Source organism: Rhinatrema bivittatum, chromosome 4 (assembly GCF_901001135.1).
Source record: "Rhinatrema bivittatum chromosome 4, aRhiBiv1.1, whole genome shotgun sequence".
NCBI lineage: Eukaryota > Metazoa > Chordata > Amphibia > Gymnophiona > Rhinatrematidae > Rhinatrema > Rhinatrema bivittatum.
In genome coordinates, this window is record NC_042618.1 from 346,716,543 (window position 1) to 346,744,049 (window position 27,507).

Sequence of the window (27,507 nt, forward strand, 5' to 3'; positions counted from 1 at the left end):
ATTTAAACATGGATATTGCTTATGCTATTGCCTTTTTGATGACCAAGTTTTGAGGCCTGTTATATGTTTACCTGTTTTTCTTCTTTTTTCTACTCCCCCCCCTACACATATTGTTTGGACAAAGTTTTTAGAGATTTATTTTTTCCTTCTGTTTAATTATTGCTTAAATACTCATATTGCTACTTTGCAAAATTCATTCTTTGTATTTATTTTGAAATGTATAAATAGTTTAAAAAATGATATGATCTGAAATCTGGATACAGGAATTTGCTCACTTGAAGCAACAGAAAGAATGAAAACAAAATGTTTTCCAAAGCAATGATTAGAGTGAACAAAAAACTACAAGTATGAGAGTGTCATAAACAGCCCTCTAGTTGGAAAGAAAATTATTGTACCTATAAGAGCCTGACACAACAGGTATGACCTGTTTTAGTATTCACACGTGATGAAGTATCCAAACAGCATGCATGATTGTGGGAATACAGGAATGTGTGTGCACTGTTCTGTTAAGGTAAATAGAATCAAAGTAATAACATACAAACTCTCCATATTTAAGGTTCAGTCTCAGGAAAAAGTAGGATCATCATCTTCACTGGGCATAGTCAATTGTTAATTTACATAAGAACAATAAAACTATGTTGCTGCAGTAGTCCACTGTTGGACCTGAGGAAACTCCCAAAAGCTAGTCAAGAAACGTATTAAGCTAGACTAATAAAAAGGCATCAGCTTATAGTATTTGCTTGTTTACCATTGTTCTTGTGATAACTAAAATTGAGAACATGACAGGAACCACTATGGCCAACATGGAATTTTTAAAAAATGACTCATACATATTGCATATTCATTTACAGAAAAATGTAATTCTTAAAGCAAATTCCAACCATCCCACAAATCATCTTTACTAAATTGTTGTAAGAAAGGCAAATCTCTGCATAATTCTCAAATGGAAGCACCTGGTCTTGCAAATATATGAAAAGCCCAAATGCAGTAATGTCCCTAGTCAAGACTAAGCTGCAGAAACAGCGGGAAGCTGTGGGGACAGAGATTACTTTCCCTTGCTACATAAAAGCTGCTGCTTGAGTTTAAACAGTAAAGGTCACACCTTAACAAGTATCCCTAACAGTTACATGTATAACTGGTCTATCTGACAATGTACAGCCTGCATGGAAAGCTGGAGATATCTATGGCAATAATGGAACAATGCTTCCTACTCTTCTCAAAATATCAATTTGACTGTTTCTGGAAAAAAAAAAAGCCATCACATAGGTGTTGTACACTTACAATCAAATTTAAGCATTGTATACTGTACTAAATACTGTAGATATACCAGGGTGGCGCTTACACAGGTGCTTGGTTTAACACTTTAAAAAAAAAATGGTTTGCAAAATAAGAACTTTTAAAGAAGCAAGCCGCAAAAACAAATACTATAAAATCCTAAAACAAATAAAAATTAGAGCCAATAAATAAATGTCAGATGCTTATTCAGTAAGAACTACATCTGCCAATATTTGACAAATACAAACAATTCCCCACCTCAAACCATGTGTGGGAAGAAAACGTGCTACTGTGGAAAAATTCATCAGGTAATAAATACTATAGCACTAAACTAAATCCTTTGGTTCTGTGGCTGAAGTGGAAATCGTGGAATCTTAAAGTCTCCAGGAGCTGCCAAGGTATCTGTGATGGTTTTCATGCCTGCAACGAAATCCCATGGATGAAGAGCAAACCATTCTGGAAAAAAAAAAAACCTTTGATAGTGGTACAGTCGAAACTCATAAGCCAGATTTACTAGATTTGAATGGCTTATATTTTTAGAAGATAATTTGAAGTATTTAATTACCTACGGTTTATGTGATCCTCCCCCCACACATATACACACTTATTTTAAATCAACCCTCACAATAGGTTGCGCATGGAGTATTTTAACATTTGATAATGCACTGATGCTAGATGATGAATTTTGATTTGAATAATGTGTTTTTCACCTTCTTTCAGCCACTAGACTTGTTTCATGCATAGAGGAAAACAAAAGTATAGTTTCTGATGAATGTGATATTGTAAAGTCTCACACGGAATACAACTTGGTAATGTCCTTCATTTATTTTATGAAAGAGTTACAGGAAGCAAAAATCTAATTTGTTAATTGCGAGTTGTAGTGTAAACACCAATAATTACCAGAATATTTACAATGCTCCTGTACCAAATTATAATCAAATCTTGATTCACCAAAAAGGCAGCATTGATTTTCTTCAAGGACAGGCAACTTAAAACTGTGGATTGTATTTACATGACCAATGCCCAATTCCTGAGTACCCAAGAAAGCTTACTCTGACTTCCTTTTCAGTTCTAGCAATGTATGGACTGTGCTGGCTTGTATGCAGCAAAGCATATCCCACTCACTTGTTTTTCTCTTTCAGCTGCTCTGAATACTGCATATTCATGAATCTTTTCTGGTTAGACTTTCTGGCACCTTTCTTGCTTCTTTCAAGTCTTATTCCATTGAATGGTGTCTTTTCACTGACTGCCACAACTTGCAAGGCTCCTCCTGACTACATTCTCTTGCTTTGAGATAAGAAGTAAAATTTAAATACACACTCTTTTTTAAAAACAAAACTTTAAATATAAACAAGTGTGTAAGCACAGATAACTACTTGAAGAAGGTTTAAGAACATAAAATGTGCCATGCTGGATCAGACAAAAAGTCCACCGAGCCTAGCATCCTGTCTCAGATCTTGGACTATCTGGGTCACCCGGCAGTACATAGCAGATTGCAAAGACTAGACTCGTTCCTTGTTGCTTACACCCAAAGATAAGCGAAGGCTTTCCCAAGTCTACTTGGCTAATAAATGTTTCTCCAGAAGCTTGTCCAAACTCCTTATAAATCCAGCTACACTAGTTTCCTTGACTATATCCTCCGGCAACCAAATTCCACAGCTTAATTTTTGTCTTTATTTAAATGTATAAATCACTTATGTCTGGGCACTAGGCAATGTACAAAGAAACATACATAAAATCAGATTACAAAAAAGCTCCATAATAAAATAAAACAATAAAACACAAAAATTACAAACAAAACACCAGTACATTAATTATACCATTTAACAGCTGATAAATAAATGTGTAGTGAAGAACTTAATGAAAACTGCAGTAGGACATTCACATGAAAGCTTGTTTAAACAGAAATGTTTTCTGCGGACTCTTAAAAGTTTTTGTACAATCCACAAGAGACTCAGAGAGCGAGTTCCATTGTATGGGAGCAGCTACCAAAAACAACTTCTCAACTCAAAAAGGAATTTCTAACATGTCTTTCTCTGGTGAGTAGGGTTATGAATATATAGTAACGTATTAACACAGGGAAAAGAATAGAGTTGCAACACATTATAATGCAATTTTAAATTGGAGATAGAACTGAACTGGCAGCCAATAAAGATCAATTAAAACTGGAGTGATGGGAGGGGACCAAGATGGTTGCATGAGTGGACATCTCTCCCTACTGCTCCGTTTGTTACCCTTAAGATTCTATCTTAATTCATATCAAACTGAATTATGCCTCACAAGAGAAAAGGGAAAGTTCAGGTTTTTCCATCGAACCCCTGCATTCCCTTGGATCAGTGTTCCATCTTCGAGTGTGTCATCCCTACCTCGAACTTGGGGGTTTCAAGCCCCAGTGGCAGAGAGAATAGCTCTGTTTTTGCCTGGGGAAGTATCCTTGAACCTTCTGGACCCACGACCACTGCTGCTGGCTTCTCCTCTGGGTGTCGCCAACATCGCTGAGGCGCCAGGTGATGACCTCATTGAGCAGCCTCAGTTGGATGGAGCTGCCTGCGTTCGGTCAGATCATGTGTCAAATTTCCTCAGTGTTCCGCAGCCAGAGGCTCCCATGGAGAGAGAAGCGGTTGGTGGAGTTATGATCATGGTTTCATCAGAGGGGGACGTATGAGTGACTGGAGCTAGAGCTGAAGTTATTCGGCCCTCTTTAGAGATGAAAATACTGGCCATGGTCACTCTTGAGTCACTCGGGCACTTCCCTGCAGGTATGTCTCACTTTTAATGACCAATCCCGGCGCTTAGAGACTGTTTCTCAAAAATAGGACTCAGTCACAAAAGATCATCAGCAGATCCTTCAGGAACATTCTTCCTCTATTCAGGTTTTGGGGAATGATATTAAAAGCCTGCAGACCTCTAATGCTACAATTATTCGAGAGCGTATGTCTTCCCTAAGAAGGCTAGAATCCATGGAATGTTAGGACCGCACCTCCGCGCTCCTATCTCAAGGGAGAATGTGAGCCCTTGGATCACGGCACGGCTCAGGGAGGAGCCCCAAGACACACAAGAGGTGAACAGGTACGAGCACGGGCAGAGCAGGAGCAAGGCTGGACTGAAAACAAGGCGAGGAATATCCGGACCAGGAAGGCTCAGCCCTCCACTGGACCTACAAGCACCAATGAGACCCAGCAACGCAATGCTGGTCTCGAAAGTAGCCCTCTGGCCACCCGATAGCCCTTCCAGACCCGCCATTTGGGAACAATGAGTGTGTGAGGCCAGAGGGAGGGTAAGGGCAGGAACAAGAAGGCTCAGACAAAGACTTGGATACTCCGAGGACTCAGACAAGGACTCAGGATACTCTGAGGACTCAGGCGAGGATTCAGAAGAAAGTACTGGGCGAGTGCTGCATCACAGCATGCCCTACACAGCCACCCATGGCTGGTCGTGAACCACGCTGAAGCGGAGCAGGTTCTGGCAGAGTCTTAGGCATGGACGGAAGAAGGCACAAGGAACTCCGAAGACCGGGACAGGATTCAAGACTCGGGATACTCAAAAGCAAGGCATTAAAAACAGAAGTCTTCCGGAGGCTTGTGCTGCAGACGAGAAGAAGGCCTTGTACCACGAGGCACCCTACACAGCCCCCCATGGGCTGGTCACGGACCATGACGGTGGCATGCCAGGAAAAAGGTGAACTAGACTGAATATGGAAGAAAAATTGTCTCAGCCACATAAATTCTGTATCCCTCACAAAGTCGCACCAAATAGATGTTAAAGAATTGAGCTCATAAGGCAGAGCCTTGGGGGGGGGGGGGGGGGGGGGGGGGAACGACACACAACTCCTACAGTTGGTGCAGTTGTCCAGCGGGAATGCTTGCTGCCAGGTCTAACCTAAGAGCGCTCGAAAAGATAAGAATCCAACCAATTCAAAAATCCCACATTCCTTTAGACAATGTAAGAGAACTTGGTGATCTATGATATTGAATGCAGATAATATATTAATGAGAACAAAAATAAATCACTTTTCCCATCATCAAGACCTCTTCGGAACATATCAAGTAAAGAAAGAATAAGAATTTTGAGACTTTCTGAATCCAAATTGGAAAGGATCCAAAATATGATGATGAAGTCAGTTTGCTGTCACAATAATAAATGTTCCAACAATTTTGTTGTAAAAGGCAAGAAAGATTGGTGGATAATTAGATAAATCAAATGGATTTGCTCCTTCTCGTAACAAATTCACTCTGCTCCCCCCAAATTGTATTAGTTCTGTTGGGGTTTTTTTTTTTAAGATAACTTTGAAATTTTAGTTGCAAAGAAATCTGCTATTTTTGCATCTGTTCCAAATTGGTATTTGGATCCCCCTCAGCATGCCTAGTCTCTTTGGTCCTCCTTTGAGACTTAGAGTATTGGCAGTAGTTGATTTAAGAAATGCAAATAAATAACGGATACTGATATAAGCAGACAAATACTTTAAATAAATCCTTTTTGCCCATTAAATATTTGTGACATTGCTGTTTTGAAGAACTCAAGGGATCCGGTAGCTCTCTTGATAGTGACTATCTTAAATTTATTCCTAACTTAGGGTATTGTTTCCTCGTCCTCAGACTTCTGAAGAAATCTGGACCAATTCTTTGTGGTTGCTCCCTGCAAAGAAGAGGAGGGGTTTTTTAAGCTTCATTAACCTTGATGCTATAGTCTACCAAAAAGCTTTATAGGAAGATAATGAGTCTGGAGACAGAGAATCACCAAGAATGTTCAACTCAGAATAGTACATATCTGAATTCACCAAGATCAGGGGTCAAGCAAACAGGTCTCTTAAGATGTCGAGTCCCAGTTTTAAGGGTAAGTTTGTCCGTTACCCTAGATAAAATTATATCGCACACAGAAATAGCTGCCTCAGTGTCAAAGGACTGAAGCTAATTCAGTATTCAACAATTACACAAATGTATCACTATCTATGTGATCCTATCTCAATTCAGATTTGGGGGTAGTTCTATTATGAAATGGGTATGTGAAAGAAATCAAACAATGATCAGACCAAGGTACAGAATGAAAAATATCAGGATAATTAGCATACTGCGATATATTAATAAAAACTAAATTCAGGGTATGACCTAGTTTTTGCATTTGTTTGTGTATTATTTAAACCCATCCTAGAGATGTGATAGTATCTAAAAATAATTGATACGCAGCAGCTGGAGGAGGCATGTCAACATGTAGGTTAAAATATGCAAGAATGAACAGGTTATTCAGCTCAATTGCTCAAAGAAAGAGGACCAGGTAGAATGTAAAAGACCAGGGAGATAGAGACTCAAAAGATAAAAAAAAAAAAAAAAAAAAGCACCAATAATTCATATGACGAATTGTCATTAAGATAAATGAAGAAAATTCTAGATAAAAACTGGCCATTATGAAATTGCTCTTCAGGCCCAAACTCTTAGCTCTCTATTACCCTGTCTGAATTTATATTTAAAAAAAAAAAAAAAGATTACCATCAAAATCAGGAAGTTTTTCTGAGCCAGCATCACAGTTTTCATTCTATATACATGTTTTATATATACTGTACAGATCATGATTATAAGCAATAAACAAATCAGCTAGAAGTATTTAATACTATATTTAAATATTCATTACCTTCCTTTACTAATACCTATGCGTAAGCTTGCCTACATGATCTAATGGTCAATTTTAAAAATTCTAACCAGAGAATCCCTCTAGATTATTGGTGTATGTTAGCTTGCTCTTTAGTTCACTTTGTCACGTCCTGCCTTAAGCTATACTGCCCAGCTAAACGGTGCAGTCTGAAACCTTATGACAACTGTCTGCACAACCAGTAAAGGAATTCAAAGCTGGAACTCCTGAGATTTACGACATTTTCCATTGCATCTTGAACATCATTAGTAGGCCATCCCCTCATCCCGGGTTATGATACCACAGCATAGTGTTAAATTAAAAAAAACAATTTATATGATTTGTTTTAAATTTTCTACCTGTTTCATGGAATGTCCACTAGTCTTAGTACTACTATAAAGGATAAATAACCATTCCCTATCTACCTGTTCCATCCCACTCATGATTTTGAACCTTTTATCATATCCTCTGCCTCTTTTCCAAGCTGAAGAGCCTGAACCATTAGCCTTTCTTTATAGTTACATCCCCTTTATCATTTTTGTTGCCCTTCTCTGTACCTTTTCTAATTATGCTTTATATTTGAGATTAATCAACTAGAACTGTACATAATACTCAAGGTCCAGTCATACCATGGATCGATATAGAGGCATTACAATATGCTCCATTCTTTTCAGAAAACATTCTGAACATCCTACATGCGTGACTGCCACCACATTCTGAGCTGAAGATTTCAAGGTATTGTCCTCAGTGACATTAAGACCCTTTTCCTGGGTAGTAACACTTTAAATGGAACCTGGCATTGTGTACTTACAGTTAGGATTATTTTTCCCTGTATCACTTTGCAGTTGCCCACATTAAATTTAATATGCAGTGGTAGGGATTGCAGACTAGATAGGCTGCATGGTCTTTTTCTGTTGTATTTCTATATTTCTATTTAGATGCCCATTTACCCAATCTGGCAAGGTCCTCTTGAAATACATCAGTCTGCTCATATTTTAACAACTTTAAATAGCTTTGTGTTATCTGCAGATTTGATCACCTTACTTGTTACCCTTTTCCAGATCGTCTATCAATATGTTAAACAGCACAGGTCCCAGTACAGATTCCTAGAGCATTCCATTATCCACCTCGCTCCGTTAGGAAAACAGACCATTTAGTCCTAATCTTTTTTCTACCTTTTAATTTTATTTAACAATTCATAACACGACATTGCCTTATATCATGACTTTAATTTCCTCATGAGTGACTTTATCAAATGCCTTTTGCAAACCCAGACACACTATAATTGACCAGCTCACCCTTACCTACATACATATTTGCACTTTCAAAAAAATTCTAAAAGACTGGTAATTACATCCCTTTGCTGAATCCATGTTGATGCTTCCACGCCTTCATGACTATCTATATTTCCAGTAATTCTGTTCTTAATAGCGTCTACTGTTTTACATAGTAACAACAGCAGAAAAGGACCAAATGATCTATCCAATCTTCTTATGCAAGCTTCTTATGGTAATATAGACTGCACCATATAGGTCACCCCCAGGTTTCTCTTAAGGGTAGTCTGCATAGTTACTCCCAATCCTTATGATAAGGGTAGTAATATCTACAATAAAAATACAAGCAACTGTCAAACCCATAAAAAATTACTGCTAGCAACATTTTTACTGGGTGAGGAGCCTGCCTAAAAATTCCAGCAATGCTGACTTGCTTTGCTTTTGGACTTTATCGTAGAAGCAGTCCTATGCTTTTTCCTTTATGTCTGCATATCAGTACCACCAGACCATAAAAGTCAAGTCCCATATTGGTTGCAATCTGAATTAAATTACTCCCCCCCCCGTCAAAGTGGAGAGTGATATTGCAGTTGCGACAAAAGTATCAAGTCTTATTGGTGGAGGGTAATAATCCCTGTGCTTCTGCTAAGGGTAGTAACTATTGCACTGAGCAGGTTACCCCAATGCACTCTTTTCTTCATTTCTGTCCCCTAGCCTTTAGGGATCCACCATGTTTATTCCATGTGTCTTTGAATTCTTTGACTTCACCACCTCCTCCGGAAGGGCATTCCAGGCATCCACCACCCTCTCTGTGAAGAAGTATTTCTTGATATTGGTCCTGAGCCATCCCCCCTAAAAGTTTAATTTCGTCACCCCTAGTTCTACTGTTTCCTTTCCAACTGAAAATGTTCAAAGTTTGTGCATCATTGAAACCTTTCAGATATCTGAAGGTCTGTATCATATCTTCCATGCACCTCCTCTCTTCCAGAGTATACATATTTAGGTCCTTCAGCTTCTCCTCATGAGTCATTTGATGGAGACCCCGCACCATTTTGGTCATCCTTCTCTGGATCGCCTCCATCCTGTCTCTATCCCTTTTGAGATACGGTCTCCAGAACTGAACACAGTACTCCAGGTGAGGCATCACCAAGGACCTGTACAAGGGCATTATCACCTTTTTCTTACTGGTTATTCCTCTCTATGCAGCCCAGCATGATTCTGGCTTTAGCTATTGCCTTGTCACATTGCTTCACACTCTTTAGATCTCTAGACACAAGTGCCCCAAGGTCCCTCTCTTAGTCCATGCACAACAGTCTTTAATCCCCCATCACACACAGCTCTTTTGGATTACCACAACCACTACAGTTCTTGGTGTTGAATTCCAGCTGCCATATCTTTGATCACTCTTCAAGGTTTCTTAAATCACGTTTCAGTCTCTCTACTCCTTCCAGTGTTTCCTCTCTGTTGCAGGATCTTAGTACCATCCATAAATAAACAAACTTTACTTACTATCGCTTCCACAAAGTTGCTCACAAAGATATTGAACAGAAATGGTCCTAACACCAATCCCTGTAGCACTCCACTTAACATGGTTCTCTCTTTAGACTAGGTTCTGTTTACCATTACATGCTGTCTATCCGTCAACTAGTTTATAATCCATGCCACCAACTTGGTGCTCACTCCCAAGCTTCTCATTTTATTAACAAGCCTCCTAGGCAGGACCTTATCAAAAACTTTGCTGAAATCCAAGTACATCATATCAAACGCTCTTCCTTGATCCAATTCTTTAGTCATCCTCCTGATTGTAGATTATTCACTATCCTTTCCTTCAGCAGAGACTCCCTTAATTTTCCCACCACTGAGGTGAGGCTAACCAGCCTGCAGTTCCCAGTCTCCTCTCTGCTACCACTCTTGTGAAGCACGATCACCACTGCTCTTCTCCAATCACGTGGCACCACTCCCTTTCCCAGGTATCTATTGAATAGGTCATTCAGTGGACCCGCCAGCATATATCCTGGGATGAGCCTCATGCAGCCCCCCCCAGTTTTCTAAGCTCTTCCTATACATTCTCTTCTGTAAACAGAGTTTCGTCTACCCCATTTCCATCTATGGTCTTGTCAACCAGCAATGGTCCTTTCTCCAGATTCTTCTTTAGTGAACACTGAACTGAAGTATTTTATTATTTCCATCATTTCTTCATCTCTCTCCACACAGTGGGCCGGATTTTAAATGCCCTGCACGCGTAAATCCGGCTGGATTTACCCGCGCAGGGCCCTCGCGCGCCGGCGCGCCTATTTTGCATAGGCCACCGGTGTGCACAGAGCCCCGGGACAAGCGTAAGTCCCGGGGCTTTGTAAAAGGGGCGTGTCGGGGGTGTGACGCAGTGTTGCGGGGGCGAGGTCGAGGCCTCCAGACCAGCCCCCGGGTCGGGTGATGGCGCGCCAGCAGCCCGCTGGCGCACGCAGATTTAAGTCTGCTTTTAGCAGGCGTAAATCGTGCAAAGGTAAGGGGGGGGTTAGGGAGGGGAAGGGAGGGGAAGGTGGGGGGAGGGCGAAGGAAAGTTCCCTCCGAGGCCACTCCGAAATCGGAGCGGCCTCGGAGGGAACAGGCAGCACGCGCTGGGCTCGGCGCGAGCAGGTTGCACAAATGTGCACCCCCTTGCGCGCGCCGACCCCGGATTTTATAAGATATGCGCGTATCTTATAAAATCCAGCGTACTTTTGTTCGCGCCTGGTGCGCGAACAAAAGTACGTGCTCGCGCAAAATTATAAAATCTACCCCAGTGCTCCTCATCACCTTTCAATTTCACTATACCACTTTGGGCCTCCCTTCTTTCGCTGATATATCTGAAAGATGTTTTGTTAACTCGCTTCACCTCTTTGGCAATGCTTTCTTCTGCTTGACCTTTTGCTTTCCTGATTTCTTTAATTGTCTCCCTCAATTTTAACAGATATTCTTCCTTCTGTTCCTTTTTTTGGGATCCTTTATGCTTTTTGAACACTATTGCTTTTGCCTTAATTTTTTCAGCCATCTCCTTTGAGAACCCAATCAGTTTCTTTCCTTTTACTCTTGTTTACTTTCCTAACATACAGAATTGTTGCCTTTGTAATAGCTACTTTTAATCTGACCCACTAATGTTCCACCTCACCCATTTTCTCCCAGTCTTACAGTTCTTCCTCTAGGTACATCCTCATTTTGACAAAGTCCATATTTGTAAAATTCAAAACTCAGGTCTTTGTGACTGCTCTCACGATATTGTGCCATGTCGTCTGATGATCACCAGTGATCAAGTGAGCCCCTACCCGAACAGAGACATTATCCTCATTAGTGAGCACCGGATCAAGTATCACACCCTCCCTCATGGGTTCCTTTACCATTTGTTTGAGCAGAGCCCCTTGAAGGGCACCCATTCTCTCTTTTTGTAGATTCCACAGAAAGGATGCTCCAAATCCATATCCGGTAAATCTCCAATGAGCAACACTTGTCCCTTCTTTCCCAACTTTTGGATGTTCTCAATCAGATCTCTGTCCAGTTCTTCCATTTGAGTTGGAGGCCTGTAGATCATACCAGTAAAAATGGATGCACCATTTATTTATTTTTTAAAGGACAGGCCATAATGCTTCTTTGCCCCATGTCCCTTGTAATTCAGTTGCTTGGATATTGTTTTTGACAAAGTGCTACCCCTGTCCCTTTTCTGTCCTTCCTTAACAAGTTATATTCTGGGATGGCAGTGTCGTAATCATGAGACTCAGTGAACCATGTCTCCATAACATCAACAATGCCCAATTCCACCTCCACCATTAGGGCCTGCAAGTCTGGTATTTTATTGCTCAGGCTATGAGCATTTGTCGTCATAGCTTTCCAGCTGCTCTGCCTAATTGCCTTTTCTGTTTTTTTGGACTGCATGATTTTCTTACTTTCTCTTTTCACTTCCTGTATTGCTTAGAGATGATATGCCAATTTCACTGGCCACCTCCTGCCACCTAGCTTAAATGCCTAATGTATGATCTGAATTTTTCACTTAGCATCCTCTTTCCTACCACAGACAAACGTAGGCCATCCTTACCAGATAACCTTTTATTGCTCCATACAGGGCCCCAGCTTCCAATGTATCCAAAACCACATAATTTAAATTTCTGGCTCAAAACCTGATGTAAGTAATCTATATACAAAGCCTTTCCTTTCCGTTTCCATGAACAGGTAATACTTCAGAAAAGGCAATAGTCTTTGCCATGTGTCTAATCCTCTTCCCAAGATTTTGGAAATCTTTCTGTATTCCAAGGACACCATTTCTACTAAGGTCATTGGTTCCCAGATGGATGATTTTGTCCTGCACTGAATTCACTGGTCCATAGTTTTTCAAATATTTTGTTGAAGCTCTTTTAAAAAAAAAAAAAACAAAAAAAAAAACTGGCCTTACATTGGACACACTACATTCTTCAGGCTAATCTAATAGTAGATAAAAGAAGAAAAGACCAACCAGCCTATCTAGTCTGCCTAGTTATTCTTGTCCACCCTGCAAGGATATATTTCAGTTGTGGAACTTGAATGCTTAAGATATCTCGGCTTATCCTGGACAGTTTATCATCTTCCTCATTTGCACTCTACCATCTTGGGCAGATAAGCATAAAGGATCAACCCACAGTTCATAGCCAAAACCCTTCCCTTCCAATGTTTAAGCACATAGCTTTGTATTAATCTAGACAGCTAATACGAACGTGGCTATTGTCTAAACATCTGGGCTCTGAGGACCCCTGCGCAGCCTGCCAGACCCAGTTATGAGAGCGCCTGCATCTCAGCTAGAACATCTAATATTTCATATTACGGCACTTTAAACACGTGCTACTAGGTCATGCTTCCGATTCCTCTTCACTTTTGCAACTAATGATCCTCTATGCTTATTCAATACCCTCTGAAAGTCTGCTACTTCCCACTACTTCCACTACCCACTCTGGCAGGGTATGCCAGAAATTCACCATCTTTTATATGGGAAAGATATTCCCTAATAAAAGGGCCAGAAACAAACATGCAAGTACCTAGGGGTGCTGTGTTGCGCAAGGCACTATTGCACTCCCTCCCGATGCAATCCTCTTCTTGCCAGTGTGGAAGAGGGGAGGGTGGACATGCACAATTTGATGAAGATCCTGCACCTATAGGTGCTTGAGATGTAAATGCAGCCCTGTTGCTCGAGTCCATCCCTTGGAGTTTCATATCATGACCCATGTTACCTATTTTGTGGGCAGTTAGTGCAAAAAAGATTCTCATGTTCAATGAAGTGGAGAAGTAACCTACTGGGTAGAGCAGTGGGCCAAGAACCAGGAAAGCCAGGGTTCACATCCCACTGTCGCTCTGTGTGACCTTGGGCAAGTCTCTTTACCCCATCCTTTGCCTCAGGTACAGAGGTACAGGTAAGCCCTATAGGAAGAGGGAAAATACTTATTGTGCCTGAATGTAACTCACTTTGAGCTGCCAACGGAAAGATGTGAACTAAATTTGTGCACAGTGCTCTTTAAAACACTATTTTCTTTGTGCATGCTGTGTGTGCACATGCAGTTTATAGGAACACTGAACATGATCACCTGTTCTAGAACCTCACTTCCACTGAAAAAGGCTTACCTCCTATGCACCATTAAAACCTTTCAAGTACTTGAATCTCTCACCTTTAGGGTATACATATTTACATTCTTAAGTCTCACCTCATAGAGGTTTAGGTGTAGACCCCATACAATTTTGATAGCCATTCTCTGATCACCTCCACTCTATGTTCTTTCAGAGGTATGGCTTCCAGAATTGGATGCAACACAACAGATAAAGTCTTTCCAAGAACTTGTCCAACAAAACATCTTCTTTTTCTAATGATCATATCTCTCCTTATACACCCTAACATCTTTCTGGCTCTGGTCAGCAATTTGTTGAAGTGTTTTTCTACAATGAAATCAGGTATAAGTCACCCCAAGGTCTCTTTCCAGCTCTTTGGTCATCAGTATCTCACCACCCATCATGCACCACACTCCTCCATATTTCTGCATCCACCAAAATACATAATTTGGGATTTAACTGTTAAGAAAACCAGATTCAGTTTATTCCCAGAGAATAAAGGAACACAATAAATTTTACTCTAAGTAAAGATAACATAAGCAGATGCTTAATTGTTCTACTCTAAACATTAACCTTATGTAGATCAAGAGCATCCAGTCAATATTCTGTTTGAAAAGAACCTCTAAGGACATGCAGCTACATAAAGTTTCAAAAGAATTTTACAAGAAAGAAAACGAACATATTTAAAAATGTCAAGACAAACTAGATGACAAAACACATTTAATCAAAAGTCTGAGACGGCGCCAAAATACAGTTCATAACATCTGTCCTTCCCATAAGAAGAAAAAAGAAACATGGATTTTTTTTGTGGGAAGAGAAGAAAATAAAACAGGAGGAGGAAACCGATTAAAGAGTATTCAGTATTCCCATCTGTGCCCTGAGAATAGCTACGACAATTTAAGGAAGAGGTGTTTGCCCATTCAAAATCAGAGCTTACCTCCGAGGTTTGGAGACTTTTACCAAGTTTGGGAACACCTTCCGATTGCTGTCATCTGCCCAAATCAAACTGCTGATAGGCCTAAGAAGAAGAAAGAAAGAAATAGAGACCTGCTAGAAAGCAAAATCCAACCGGTTAGATGCCTTCTCAAAAAAGAGCTGTTGGTTTCTATGGTACAGGCAAGGTAGATAGGCCGAACAATTCTATAAGGGACCCTGTCTTGGCACTTTATGTTTCACAACATTTTCTCTATGATTCTGCTAACTAAAATAACAAAATCCCATACAAAGACAAATATAAATATGAACTTCAAATACCAATTGATCAGCTGGTACAAACTTTCACAATTTAGATCAAAAACAGAAAAACTGAAAACAAAAGGAGAACTTTTAAGCAAATCTCAACAAGACAACATGGGCTGAAACAATCTGCATTCAGAAATGTCTTTTCAGAGGCATATCTTCTAAAACAACATTCACTTAGTAGTACTCACTGAAATAAGTACTACATACAGCACAGCTAAACTCGTTTAATGCACTAGTTCTGATAACTGACTCAGGAAATGTGTAATACACATATGTCTAACTCCACTCCAGTCTCTTTCACATTAAACAATACTTCAAAGTGGAATCTGAATACCCCACAAGCAACAGCCTTCCTAGCCACCCAGGAGTCCACAGGTGGAAGATTAAGATTTCCTGAACTTGCATCACCAATCTTCCAAGACACCATGGTATGAACATTAACAGTTTTGTTTCTCTATTTTCATTTGTGGTCAGATCTTCCTGATTTGATCCAGTAAAATCAATTAGGACAGACTATTATATGCAAAAATAGATGATTCATACAAGCTCCTACTGTGACTTAGTTTTGTGCTGTTACATCTGAATTCTTACACCAAACAAAAAAAATATAGCAGTAGAATAGAATATGTGAATCTGTCTCTACAAAAAACTTACGGGCGGATTTTAAAAGCCCTGCTCGTGTAAATCCGCCTGGATTTACGTGAGCAGGGCCCTCGCGCGCCGGCGCGCGCAGAACCCCAGGACGAGCGCAAGTCCCGGGGTTTTTTGAAGGGGGCGTGGCCGAACGACGCGGCGTTTCGGGGCGGGACCGGGGGCGTGGTCGAGGCCTCCGGACCAGCCCCCAGGTCGGATGACGGTGCGCCAGCAGTCTGCTGGCGCGCGTAGATTTACATCTGCTTCTCGCAGGCGTAAATCTAGGGACAAAAGGTAAGAGGGGGGGTTTAGATAGGGGAAGGGAGGGGAAGGTGAGGGGAGGGCGAAAGAAAGTTGCCTCCGAGGCCGCTCTGATTTCGGAGCGACCTCGGAGGGAACGGAGGCAGGCTGCGCAGCTCGGCGCGCGCAGGCTGCCCAAAATCGGCACGTATCTTATAAAATCCTGCGTACTTTTGTTTGCGCCTGCTGTGCGAACAAAAGTACGCGATCGCACTTTTTGTTTAAAAATCTACCCCTTAGATTTTTACTAAATTGAGGCTGCTAATGACGAATGTTGAGTAAAGGCTGAATAAAGGAAATGCATTATTTACAGCCTGGAAGTTTGCTTAATGCAAGCAAGTACCAACATTGTTAAGATAAGGGCAGAAAACTATGCTGCACAAAAGCAAGCGTTTTGCACACTTACAATCATACTCCCAATTAAACCTGCAGTTATGTGTGGCAACTGTATGAACAGTTTACTGTAGTCTTGTATCTCTCTAAGGGGAAAAAAAAAAGCAATGTTATGGGCAACAATCTTGGATGTGATTTGAAACCAGTAGACCTCCCATTTCCAATGATATCTGGTCAGGGCTTTCTATGCTCTCTGACTTATTTAGGCCTCAAGGTAACAGAGAGATTTAAAGTTGAAAGCATTGTCCCAAGATTGTTGATAAAATGTGCAGTAGAAAAGGCAATCACAAAATGATAAAAAAAACAAAAAAAAAAACCAACCTGCTTCAAGGAGACTAATACAACAAAAAAAAAAAAAGATGCAATATATCTATTCCACAGTCATTAAATAGGTATGTGGTGCACATGGAAACCTATGCACCTTCATTTCCTGCCTTCCATTTCATTGTCAACAAGCTGTAGGTATTCGGGGGGCTTTTTGTTTTTTTGGACTAACTTAATAGATTCGTGACTCACTTTGGAGCACCCTATGCTCTCTTCATCAGGTCAGTACAGAATGATGAAAGGGTAAGAACCATATAGCTTCATGCTGAGGAGAACAAGTTGAGCCAGATCTGGTTTAACCCCACTGCGTGCAGGGAGATATAGTCCTGTTTTTTCTTAGGGAGATCAGAGCTTCATTTCTATGCATGCAGTGGGGCAAAACCAGGGATGGCTCAGCTTGGACCCACAGAAATAGCCTAACTAAGGATGATACTGCCCAAAGAGAAAACCACAGGACAGATTACAAAGGTGGTGTTTTTCAAACATATTAAGTGAATCCACAAAAAGATTTATTGACTTTTATTACTGCATATTCAAGCGGACTACAACATCCACCCTACCTTATTAATTTAATTGCCAAAAATAAATGCTAGAAACGTCGAAAGCACATACTCTCTCATACACTAGAACGAATTAATGGATACATGTTCTTTTATTTTCTATTTAAGGAATTATTACAAAGTATTTTCAATACAACACTTGAGGTAAGGAAAAAAAGTGGCAAGACTTGATTCAAAAAGGGAAACACACCACAATAGTTATTAAGCAAAGAGAAAAAAAAAATTCATGTCACACAAATTCACAATGAAGATAGATTCTAAAGGATTAATAGTTCGAGTGATTTTAATTTGGGAATTGCTATAGGAAATAACGTAAACTACATCACACACTCAACCAATATGCCTTCTTACTCATCTCTTTTCCAGTCCAACTTTGTGCATTCCAGACAGAAGACAACCAAAGAAATATTAAGAATTTTATAGAAGACGAAAGGCATCACGCAATATGAACTTATTCTCCCTTTGCTCCTACTCTGTACACTGTATTAATACACACAGTAGAACATTAAGAATCTATTTAAAGTTGTTGGGCTTGTTTATTTTTGAAAACTAAAAACATGAAATATAAATTTTTAAATAAAAACAGGAAGATCCTAGGGATCAGCGCCTGTCAAAAAAATAGAACTTAATAAAATGCCCCCCCCCCAAAAAATGGTTTTAAGGCTGTAAGGAGGAAGAAAATGACTGAATAGGCCAAGAACTGTAGTAAAAACCTCAGAGGAGTTTGTGTGTGGTCCTGTGGTGACACCAGGTTGGAAGTCTCATACAGGATAAGCAAAGCCTTCTAGGCTTTTCTACTACTTGCTAAGAAATGCTTCACATCGTCAAATGTCGTCACCCATTTGATGAGGATGATTCATCCTGATTGTCTATGAAGAAAGTGATACATTTAAAAACATTTCTAGACCTCCTCCCTCGTCAAAAAAATGACTGCCCAAAGCTGCATACAAAAAAATAAAATCCACAAACCAACAATACAAACCGTAATAAACAAGTAAGCATATATAATATAAATACATCTTAAGGGAACAGTATCAACTACATCACACAGCAAACTCTTGGCAACAATTACGGATGGAAACAGTTTCTCTTCCAACTTGATGTCAAGTGGCAATTTGCTCCAAAGCATGGAAACATTTACCGAAAACATTCTTGCCCACGACTGCCTTCTTAACCATTCTACAAGAGGGCACAATTAACAGAGCACTCTGAGAAGATGGGAGCACTCTAGAAGGGATATACCAATGGAGCGCATTGCTCAGGTATGAGGCGGGGAGAGAAAGCCTTTATCATGCAACAATCAATACATCCATGAGAATCTTGAGCTGGTATCCCCTCTTTTGGCAGCAGATAAGCTATGCAGCCACATCCTGGACCACCTGTAGCCTATGCTTCAAGAAGACTGATGAGCAGGCTATTGCAGTAGTCTACATGTGACAGCACCAGCATCTAGACCACCAGTTAAAAAGATTCCCAGGTGCCACACCATATGAAGTTTAAAATAAGCCGATTGAACCATCTATGATATTTATGCCTCTAAAGAGAAATAGAATCCAGTTTCAAGATTAATGATTTAAACTCAAAAGACAAAGGAACATTCACATCCCCAACATCACTGGCAATTTTATATCAATAGCACACCAGGATTGTAGAGTAGATAGAAGTATATAAATAACAGTAAATTGTGTATTCAGAGTATATACCTGTTCCCAGTGAGACAATTACTGTTCCAAACCTTCATACAGAGTTATTTATGTCTCAATATCAAGCTTACACACAGGTAACACAGCTAAAAGTAAACTGTAAGTTTGATATTGAGACAAATAACTCCGTATGAAGATTTGGAACAATCTTGCCACATTGGGAATTGTTATGTCAAGACATCACCGCCCAAAGAATCTCAGTCTTACTGCCATTTGCTTTTTACTGGATTAGTGAATTTTTTGTTTTAGAGTTCATCTTTTGTACATAAGCTTTTCTTATATCTTTGGTTCTCATTTTATTAATTTGTTTTATTTTATTATTTTTATGTAGTTTATTTTTAGCTGTGTTTTTAAAATTCAAATTGCATTGTACACCACACTGATTTTTAATGTTAGATTTGCAAATAATCAAATAAACTAAACATTCACCATCAGTATATTTTCCCAAAGCCAAACTATTATAAGCCCACCAGCTCGGCACCCATTGGCTACATTAGCTGAACATCATCTGCATAAATGTGGTCCAGGAGGCCCAACTCCTGAATCAGTTACCCAATGATTACATGAAAATGTTAATAAAAGGCAAGAGGGAGGAGCCTTGGGGGGGACCTCATAATGCACCATACACAGCTCCAACTGGGTCCCATTTACACAGTCTAAGATGCTTCAGTCTGTCAGGAATGAAATAAGCTACTTTAGGAGCATCCCACCTATTAAAGCTCCCCTGCTGGTGCTCAGTTTGCCATGAAGAATTATTTAATCCTTCCATAACTGAAAACAATACTGAAAAGATAAAGGCAAAGGCTCAATTCACATCCCTTATAAAAATATATCTATCCTTATTTATGCAATATAATCTCTTTATCATAAGAACATAAGAAATTGCCATGCTGGGTCAGACCAAGGGTCCATCAGGTCCAACATCCTGTTTCCAACAGAGGCCAAACCAGGCCACAAGAACCTGGCAATTACCCAAACACCAAGAAGATCCCATGCTACTGATGCAATTAATAGCAGTGGCTATTCCCTAAGTAAACTTGATTAATAGCCATTAATGGACTTCTCCAAGAACTTAACCAAATCTTTTTTTAAACCCAGCTACACTAACTGCACTAACCATATCATCTGGCAATATACAGCTCAGAAGCAAATGTCTGAAATGCTCAATGAAAGCTGTAGAAACCAAAATGGTAATGGAATTCAAAAATCCATAGGATACACAGATAACCCCTGGTAGTAAAACATGGGAATGAAGCACTAGGTTAACCTGCACAGAACAGCAGGTACAGCCCATAACACTGCTTCCAAGAAGGCATTGGAGGTAATCTGCATGGTGCAGTATTTAAAGCCCAAAAGTAGCATTAGTAATTCCTTGTTCTCCCTAGAAGGCAAACAACTTACCTCAACGCGGAAAAGAGCCATATCCCTAGGAAGCCCCAAACTCTGTAACACCCTCCCAACCAAACTTAGAACACAACAAAATTTAAAAACCTTCAAGAAAGAACTAAACACATGGATGTTAAACCAAAGCCTACCAAAACACCCAATGACTCTTTTATATCCCTTTCCCTCCAAACTTGCTCTATGTAACCATGTGGAACCAATGTAGGCACGGAATATAACCTCCCATCCTGCTCTGTGTAGCCATGTGGAACCTATGTGGTACCATTCCCTCCCAACCTGCTCGATGTAACCATGTGGAACCAATGCAAGCAAGTAATATAACCTTTATAACTCTATAACCGAACTATGTTTATAACGCTCCCACTAACCTATGTTAATGCTCGCATGAACCTTTTTAACACTATGTTAAACATCGAAACTTGTAAACCGTTGTGATGGTGAAATCGAATGACAGTATATAAAACTCAATCAATCAATAAATAAAAGTAACCTGCATGGAGTAGCTGTTACAATGCTAAACAGCAGTGATATAACTAAACTGGGCTTCCAGGAAGACTTATATGGAGGGATCATGGATAAACCCAAAAACTTTAATGAGCATGGTGAGGCCAGATTTTAACAAGGCAGGATCTATTAGCAGATACTGTAGAGCCTATCACTAACAGATTTTGGGAGTGCTTAGGAGGATACAGGGAGTTCAGTTAAAAGATGTGTAGAGAAGGAGTTGATCTTGGGTTGCATAACAGCAGGGCTTAATTTGCAAACAAAAAGGAAGTGGACCTTGAGTTGTTCGAGCATGGCTGAATATGACATGTGATGGGCGGGGCCAGGGCCAGATATGATGACCTCTGTCTCCCTCAAACACACGTGCATACTCTCTAAAAAATGAGGGGGTCATGGGATAAGAATGAAAGGGGATAGAACTGGGAGTAATCTAAGGAAATATTTCCTTAAAGAAAGGGTGGTGGATGCATGGAATAGCCTCCATGTGGAGGTGGTGCAGTCAAGGAAAGAATTTGAATTCAAGTTAGCAAGTAGCACATTTAAAACTAAATACATAGATCTCTTTTCCAAGTTGAACAGTCCTAACCCCTTTAGCCTTTCCTCAAAGGGGATGTAACAGGATAAAGAGGTTAGGGCTGTGCAACTCGGAAAAGAGATAGCTGAGGGGGAACATGATAGAGATCTATAAAATCATGAGTGGAATAAAATGGATAAATGTGAATCGGGTATTTACTCTTTAAAAAAAAAAACAAACAACAACAAAATATAAGAACTAGGAAACACTCCATTAAATTAGTAATCAGCACATTAAAACCTGTGTCCATAATCCATGAAGTTCAAAGAAAGACTCACAATAAAAAGTGTGCATCAGCTGGGATTCAACACTAAAGACTGGTGGATCTTGTAAAACAGAAACCCCATTGCTTTTGTTGATAAACTGCCCACTAACAGACTGTAAAGCAAACCATTGTTAAAAAAAATATTTACAATACAGAAAAAAGATGAACATTTATAGATTAGAAACAGTAAGAGCAAGAAGACTGCATACAATGATAAATATGATCTGTGCAAATTACTAAATCTGACTGCAGCTGTGCATGGAGGACTATTTGTACTTACTTTGATCAGCATAATTTTTTGCTTTGAGTTCAAGTTGTCTGGTTTGCGATTCTAAAATTTCCACACGGGTTTGCAAGTCTTTTTTCTCCTGCTCTTGAGAATCTTCGAATTCAATGAATTTCTGATTTAAAAAAAAAAAAAAAAAAAAGTACATATCAGAGATCTGGCTAGAAGTAGTCATCCTATAAATCACTTGGTTGATTGTATCCCCCTCGCCCCTGTTTTTTGTAATTTTCCGCTCTTTAGTTCAATGTAAACCGATATGACGTCTTCTCTAATATCTGTATAAAAGATTCTTTAAATAAATAAATAAATAAGATTTGTTCTTTCATCCAGCACAGCTTTGCTAATGTGGCAGATCAATACATTGTTAATTCTAATTGTAGAAGAACATGATTCCATGGGTAAACGTTATCATTTTAGGTTTAATTTAATTCTTTGAAGGGGCTCTAAAGTAGCTTCCAGAATATTTCCTGGATTTACTTGAGAGGAGCCACTGTATCAAACCAACTGCCCCTTAATGGCAAGAACCTCCCACACAATAACCCACCAAACAGATATTTGCAACAACCCTTCCCAACATGGTAACCCTGATAGTCGCCAAGTAAAGAAATAAAAACCATCACTTTTCACTATATGAATTACTATTCATTATGTCACCATTAAGGGACATTATTCTCCTTAAAAAGATTATGAATACACATCCTCTAGTCTAAAATTTCGTGGGGGGGGGGGGGGAACTGCAGCTGCCATTTTTCAGAAGTCTTCCAAACTGAAAAAGCGGTAGAGCTTTATATTAAAAATAGAGATTTTTTTCTTTTTAATTAAATACAAACTGGGACTAAGCTATTTTGGAACATTGATAATAGAAAATAACCTCTTTCATTTTGCTAAATGGGTTATTTTATTCAACAGCAGCTAGATATCCTTTTTTCCTCGTATTATAGATAAAAAGCTGCAGTGCTACCGTATATAGAAAAAAAGGACAATGCATCTGACCTACAATCATCTGAGTTTTAAAATACTTCTAAAGACTCTAATGCATTTTGACCATCGCTATGAATATGCACAATATTAATTCAGACTGAACTAGGCAGGGTTCCAGCTAAGACAGAGAAGGTGGCTAGTGCCACCAAGCTCTACTGCTGGGCTACTGCAAACTTGCTTATCATAACTCCCTTCATGCTTGTCTACCACGGGCAGAACAGACTCAGAAAAGGGGCTTCTCTGTCCACCCCCCCTTCTCCCAACCGTGTGCACACATCATCCTTTTTCTTGCTCTTCTTTCACATGCATTTTAATTACCAGTGATGTTTATTTTCATTATACTATTTGCATTTATGAGACTTCTTTATATACATTTTCTGCATATCAGGGCTAATCTCATCCGTCTCCAATTAAAATATTGATTGCTGAGAAAATGTATAGCTTCTTAGGAGAACAGACAAGGATTAATTTGTCACTTTCTAATTTACAAAGTCTGCAGTATCTCTCTTTATCACTACAATTTCAACAAAGGTAGAGTTAGATAATATGGATTTTCTTCCAACCAACATACAAGGACATCTTCACATTTAACAATTCTAGGAAGCAGCACAATATCTGAGACTGGATTCCACAATCAAAAATCCTTGGCCAGGGCACAAATTCAACATTTTCTCCCCCATTGAGTTCTACACACCCAAAAAATTCTAAAATCCTATTGGCTAACTCGGGATCTTCTGGCCTCCCAACATGGAAAATACCCAGTAAGACAAAAGGCTGGACTTAGGTCCTTAAGTTAATAGGAACCCACTGCACATACAAGAGGTCATTAAGGAATTGTGTTGTCTGTAGACTGCACTGAGGAACCTTTGCTATTTCAAGAAGCAAATAGATTCCTACACAGAATACAACATGAAATCTGGCATACATAAAGCAAACACCACCATATGGGCGTTTCTGCAAGATACTGATTAAACCACATATCATTATCAGACATTTTCTGCTTAAAGTGCATGTACTGCTTTTATTTTGGAACAGGCAGATGTATTTATTATATGCTAACCAGAAGTTCTACAGCCTACTGGCAAAACAATCTCACAATTATGGAATATACAAAACTTTCTATTGAACACTAAGAGGTAGATTTTCAAAGGGTTACGCGCGTAGGTTACACGCGTAACCCCCGAAAACCTACCCCAAACCCCCCCCCTGCGCATGCCAAGCCTATCTTGCATAGGCTCGGCGGCACTTGCAAGCCCCGGGACGCGTGTAACTCCCAGGGCGGCATGTCGGGGGGCGTGTCACGGCGGCGCGTCATCCAGGGCATTCTGGGGCAGGGCCGCGGCCTCCGGACCAGCCCCCGGACCGGAACATGGCGTGCCCGCAGCCGGCACGCACGAGTTACGCCTGCCTCGAGCAGGCGTAACTTCTGGAATAAAGGTAGGGGGGTGGGTTAGGGAGGGGAAGGTGGGGGGAGGCGGAAGGAAAGTTCCCTCCGAGGCCGGCTGCGTGGCTCGGCGCGCGCAGGCTGCCGATTTTGCTCAGCCTTGCGCACGCCGATCCCGGATGTTAACAGATACACGTGACTACGCTGGTATCTACTAAAATCCTGCGTACTCTTGTTTGCGCCTGGTGCGCGAACAAAAGTACGCGGGTGCGTAATTTTGTAAAATCTACCCCTAAATGTACCGATTATATTTTTCTTTACATAAAGAACAGTTTTGGTACCTAAATAAAACCTTTTTATTGATTTAATACTATAGTATGAATATGGCATTTTACTTCAACAAACGTTATATAACGCATGATTTCAATCCACCATACAATTTCAACAATAGTGTTTTCATAAAAAACATTCACAGAGTATTCTTAATTAAGTTCATGTGACAGAACCTAGGGCAAAAATCAAAAAATAGTGTCTAAAGAAATACTTCAAAGACAAAACGACTTTCCTTTGTGGATGCACATATGACACATAAAAGAGGGAAACTACAAGCAACTGGTGCTTACAGATGCATTAATTTTAAGGGCTGAATTTGGATATTTGTGTGAATTGCATTCAAAACTTGGATTAGATTTTACAATAGATTTCTAACCATAACACTAGCTTTAAATGATTGATGTACATGAAATTAAGTTCCAAATGCATTGTAGAAAATGCAGTTTAGATTTAGAAGACTATAGGTCTCACTCAAGAAGGCCTGGCTTTTGCCATTCTGAGTAACGAAAAAATGTTTGTTGAATAAGGCCATATGGGCTTGATGTACTAAAGGAGTTTTCTCATTTTGTGTCTATGGTGAAAATGCTTAGTACATGGGAACCCACCTCTCACTGGTATGGTGAAATTTGGCTTACCTACTAATTCCTTCGGTCTTGCCAGACCAGTACATAGGATTGTTCCTCCCACAGATGGAGGCAGAGAACAAAAACTTGAGTCTATGCCTTCTCCTATATAATGTGGTGCTGCCAAGGAGATCATCAATAGCCTCTTGTCGAAGCCAGTTGCTACGCTTCCTACACTTTCTCTGCACACCACCTATAATTTTTCATTAATAATTTCTATCTACATTTAGTAGGTACAGAGTTGTGAGGTTCTTTTGCTCATGCCACGCTCTTTTTATTTTTTTTGCCTCTGCTAAAAGAAAAAATGCTATCCCCTTGACCAATCAAAACTAGGTAGAGCTCAAGGACTACCTCTTCTGAACACTGTACCCAACTTTCTAGTCTGCTAAAAGAAGCAGAAGACAAGAAAAGAAAAAGAACAAGCCCTCTTCTATTTTATCTTTCATTTATTCAATTTATATATTCCACCTTTCAGACACTTCAAATGTTAGCATTCGCTGTCTTGGCCTTTGGCAATTCAAGCACACTTTTTTTTTTTTTTTTTTTTTTTTAAACACGCTTTATGGACGGGCTCTGGACTGGTCAGACAAGATTCAAGGAAAGGAAATTTGTAGGTAAGCTCAAATTTCACCTTCCAGGTCATCTTAAGCCAAACCATTCTATACATTTGGGATATACACTATGTAGGGCAGAAATGAGGTAACACCACTTCAAGAACTCTAGCTCTGTAGACTGCTTCCTCTTTGGCATGCAGGTCTAACCTACAGTGCTTTACAAAGGTGCAGGGAAGCCCAGGCAACTATCTTGCAAAATCTCCTCCAATAATACTGATTTGTATTCTGCCCAGGATGACGCCTGTGCCCTAAGGCCCTCTGGCATCCGCTTCCCTTTTAATATATATTTGGCAAGGTGATCATCTCTTTGATCCACCAGGCGATGGAGTCCTTGCACACAGCTTGCCCCTAAGAATGATAAAATGCCTATCTGACTTACAAAACCCATTTGTGATATTGAGGTACTTCAGAATCACTCTCCGGACATCCAAAAGATACAATACCTTGTTATGCCCCTGACAGTCTGCTTGTCCTGAAGGTAGGGATTGTTTTAGGCTGGTTTATATGAAATCTTGAAACTACTGTTGGAGAAAAAGTTCTGGTTTCTAATGGAATCAAATAAGGAAACAATATTAATCTCTATTCAGTGTTACACAGCTTCACTGAACTCAAAACACAGATTAATTTATATATTCTAATTATTGTGCAGTTTTTACATCTTTTTATCTACCTTTTTGATAGTTAATCTCTTGGACAGTGCTCTGTCCAGATTTAAAATGTTAAAAGCAGGGTGTAATTTGTAGACCTAAAGGAAGCATATTTTTTTAAAATATGTTTTTATTAAGCATGTCAAAGTACAAAATATAAATTTGCAACATTTGCTTCATACTCTGACTAATCAACAGTATTTTCCTCAATTAATACATCCATACATTCAAGAATACAGCCACAATCAACACTGCTCCGTGGGACCACATCCTTCCAGTAATGCTGTTCCTTCTAATCAGAAGGTACACCAATGTTAAGCTTACTCTATGCTTATGGCCAGGGACACAAGAACACTGAAACTCAGTAAAAGTATAATGGATATTTATTAGTCAATATGAGTGTTCTTGGGAGATGCTTTCGAACTGTCTAGCATCTCCCCGTATACAGAAAATGATCCTTGTTTTATAGATTACATTCAAATACAGGGTAGAAGGTTCCAGAGACTTGCATGACTGCCCAAAGGATCATTTACATAAGTTGTGATGTCAACTGCATGATTAAATCATCGCTAACTATCCTGATTGGCTTCCCAGTTCTCACCAATAGGGAAACTTCCCAACAGGTTCAGATGAACTTTTCAGCCAATTCATAAATACTTTAGAATTCATCTTGTAACTGCTTCTACTGACAGATTCTTAGTGCAGCAACACAAAACCCTGCAAAAACGACACTCAGAATCTATGTTGCAACTCTGTCATACTATAACATCACTAACTCCCAGAATTCAAACACAAACAATCTCACCTATGAAAAAAACACTGCAAATATTACACTAGGTCCTAACACACCAATACACCTCCTGTTCAGAAAACAGAACAAGCCAGGCTGCTACAGATCCCTATACAGAAACTACACGCAAGCAAATTACCCCACCTTGGTCACATACGCACATCACAGACAAACTCTTGCT

General features: G+C 39.8%; 1 protein-coding gene across 3 annotated transcripts in view; it reads right to left on the minus strand.

The window, feature by feature from the left end:
- SPAG9 (sperm associated antigen 9) overlaps positions 1-27,507 on the minus strand; it is a 279,218-nt gene that overhangs the window by 227,575 nt on the left and 24,136 nt on the right. For all 3 annotated transcript variants that reach the window (XM_029600655.1, XM_029600656.1, XM_029600654.1), the window contains exon 2: positions 21,949-22,069. In XM_029600655.1, the coding sequence (XP_029456515.1) occupies positions 21,949-22,069 (121 nt within the window). The remainder of the gene's footprint in view (positions 1-21,948; positions 22,070-27,507) is intronic.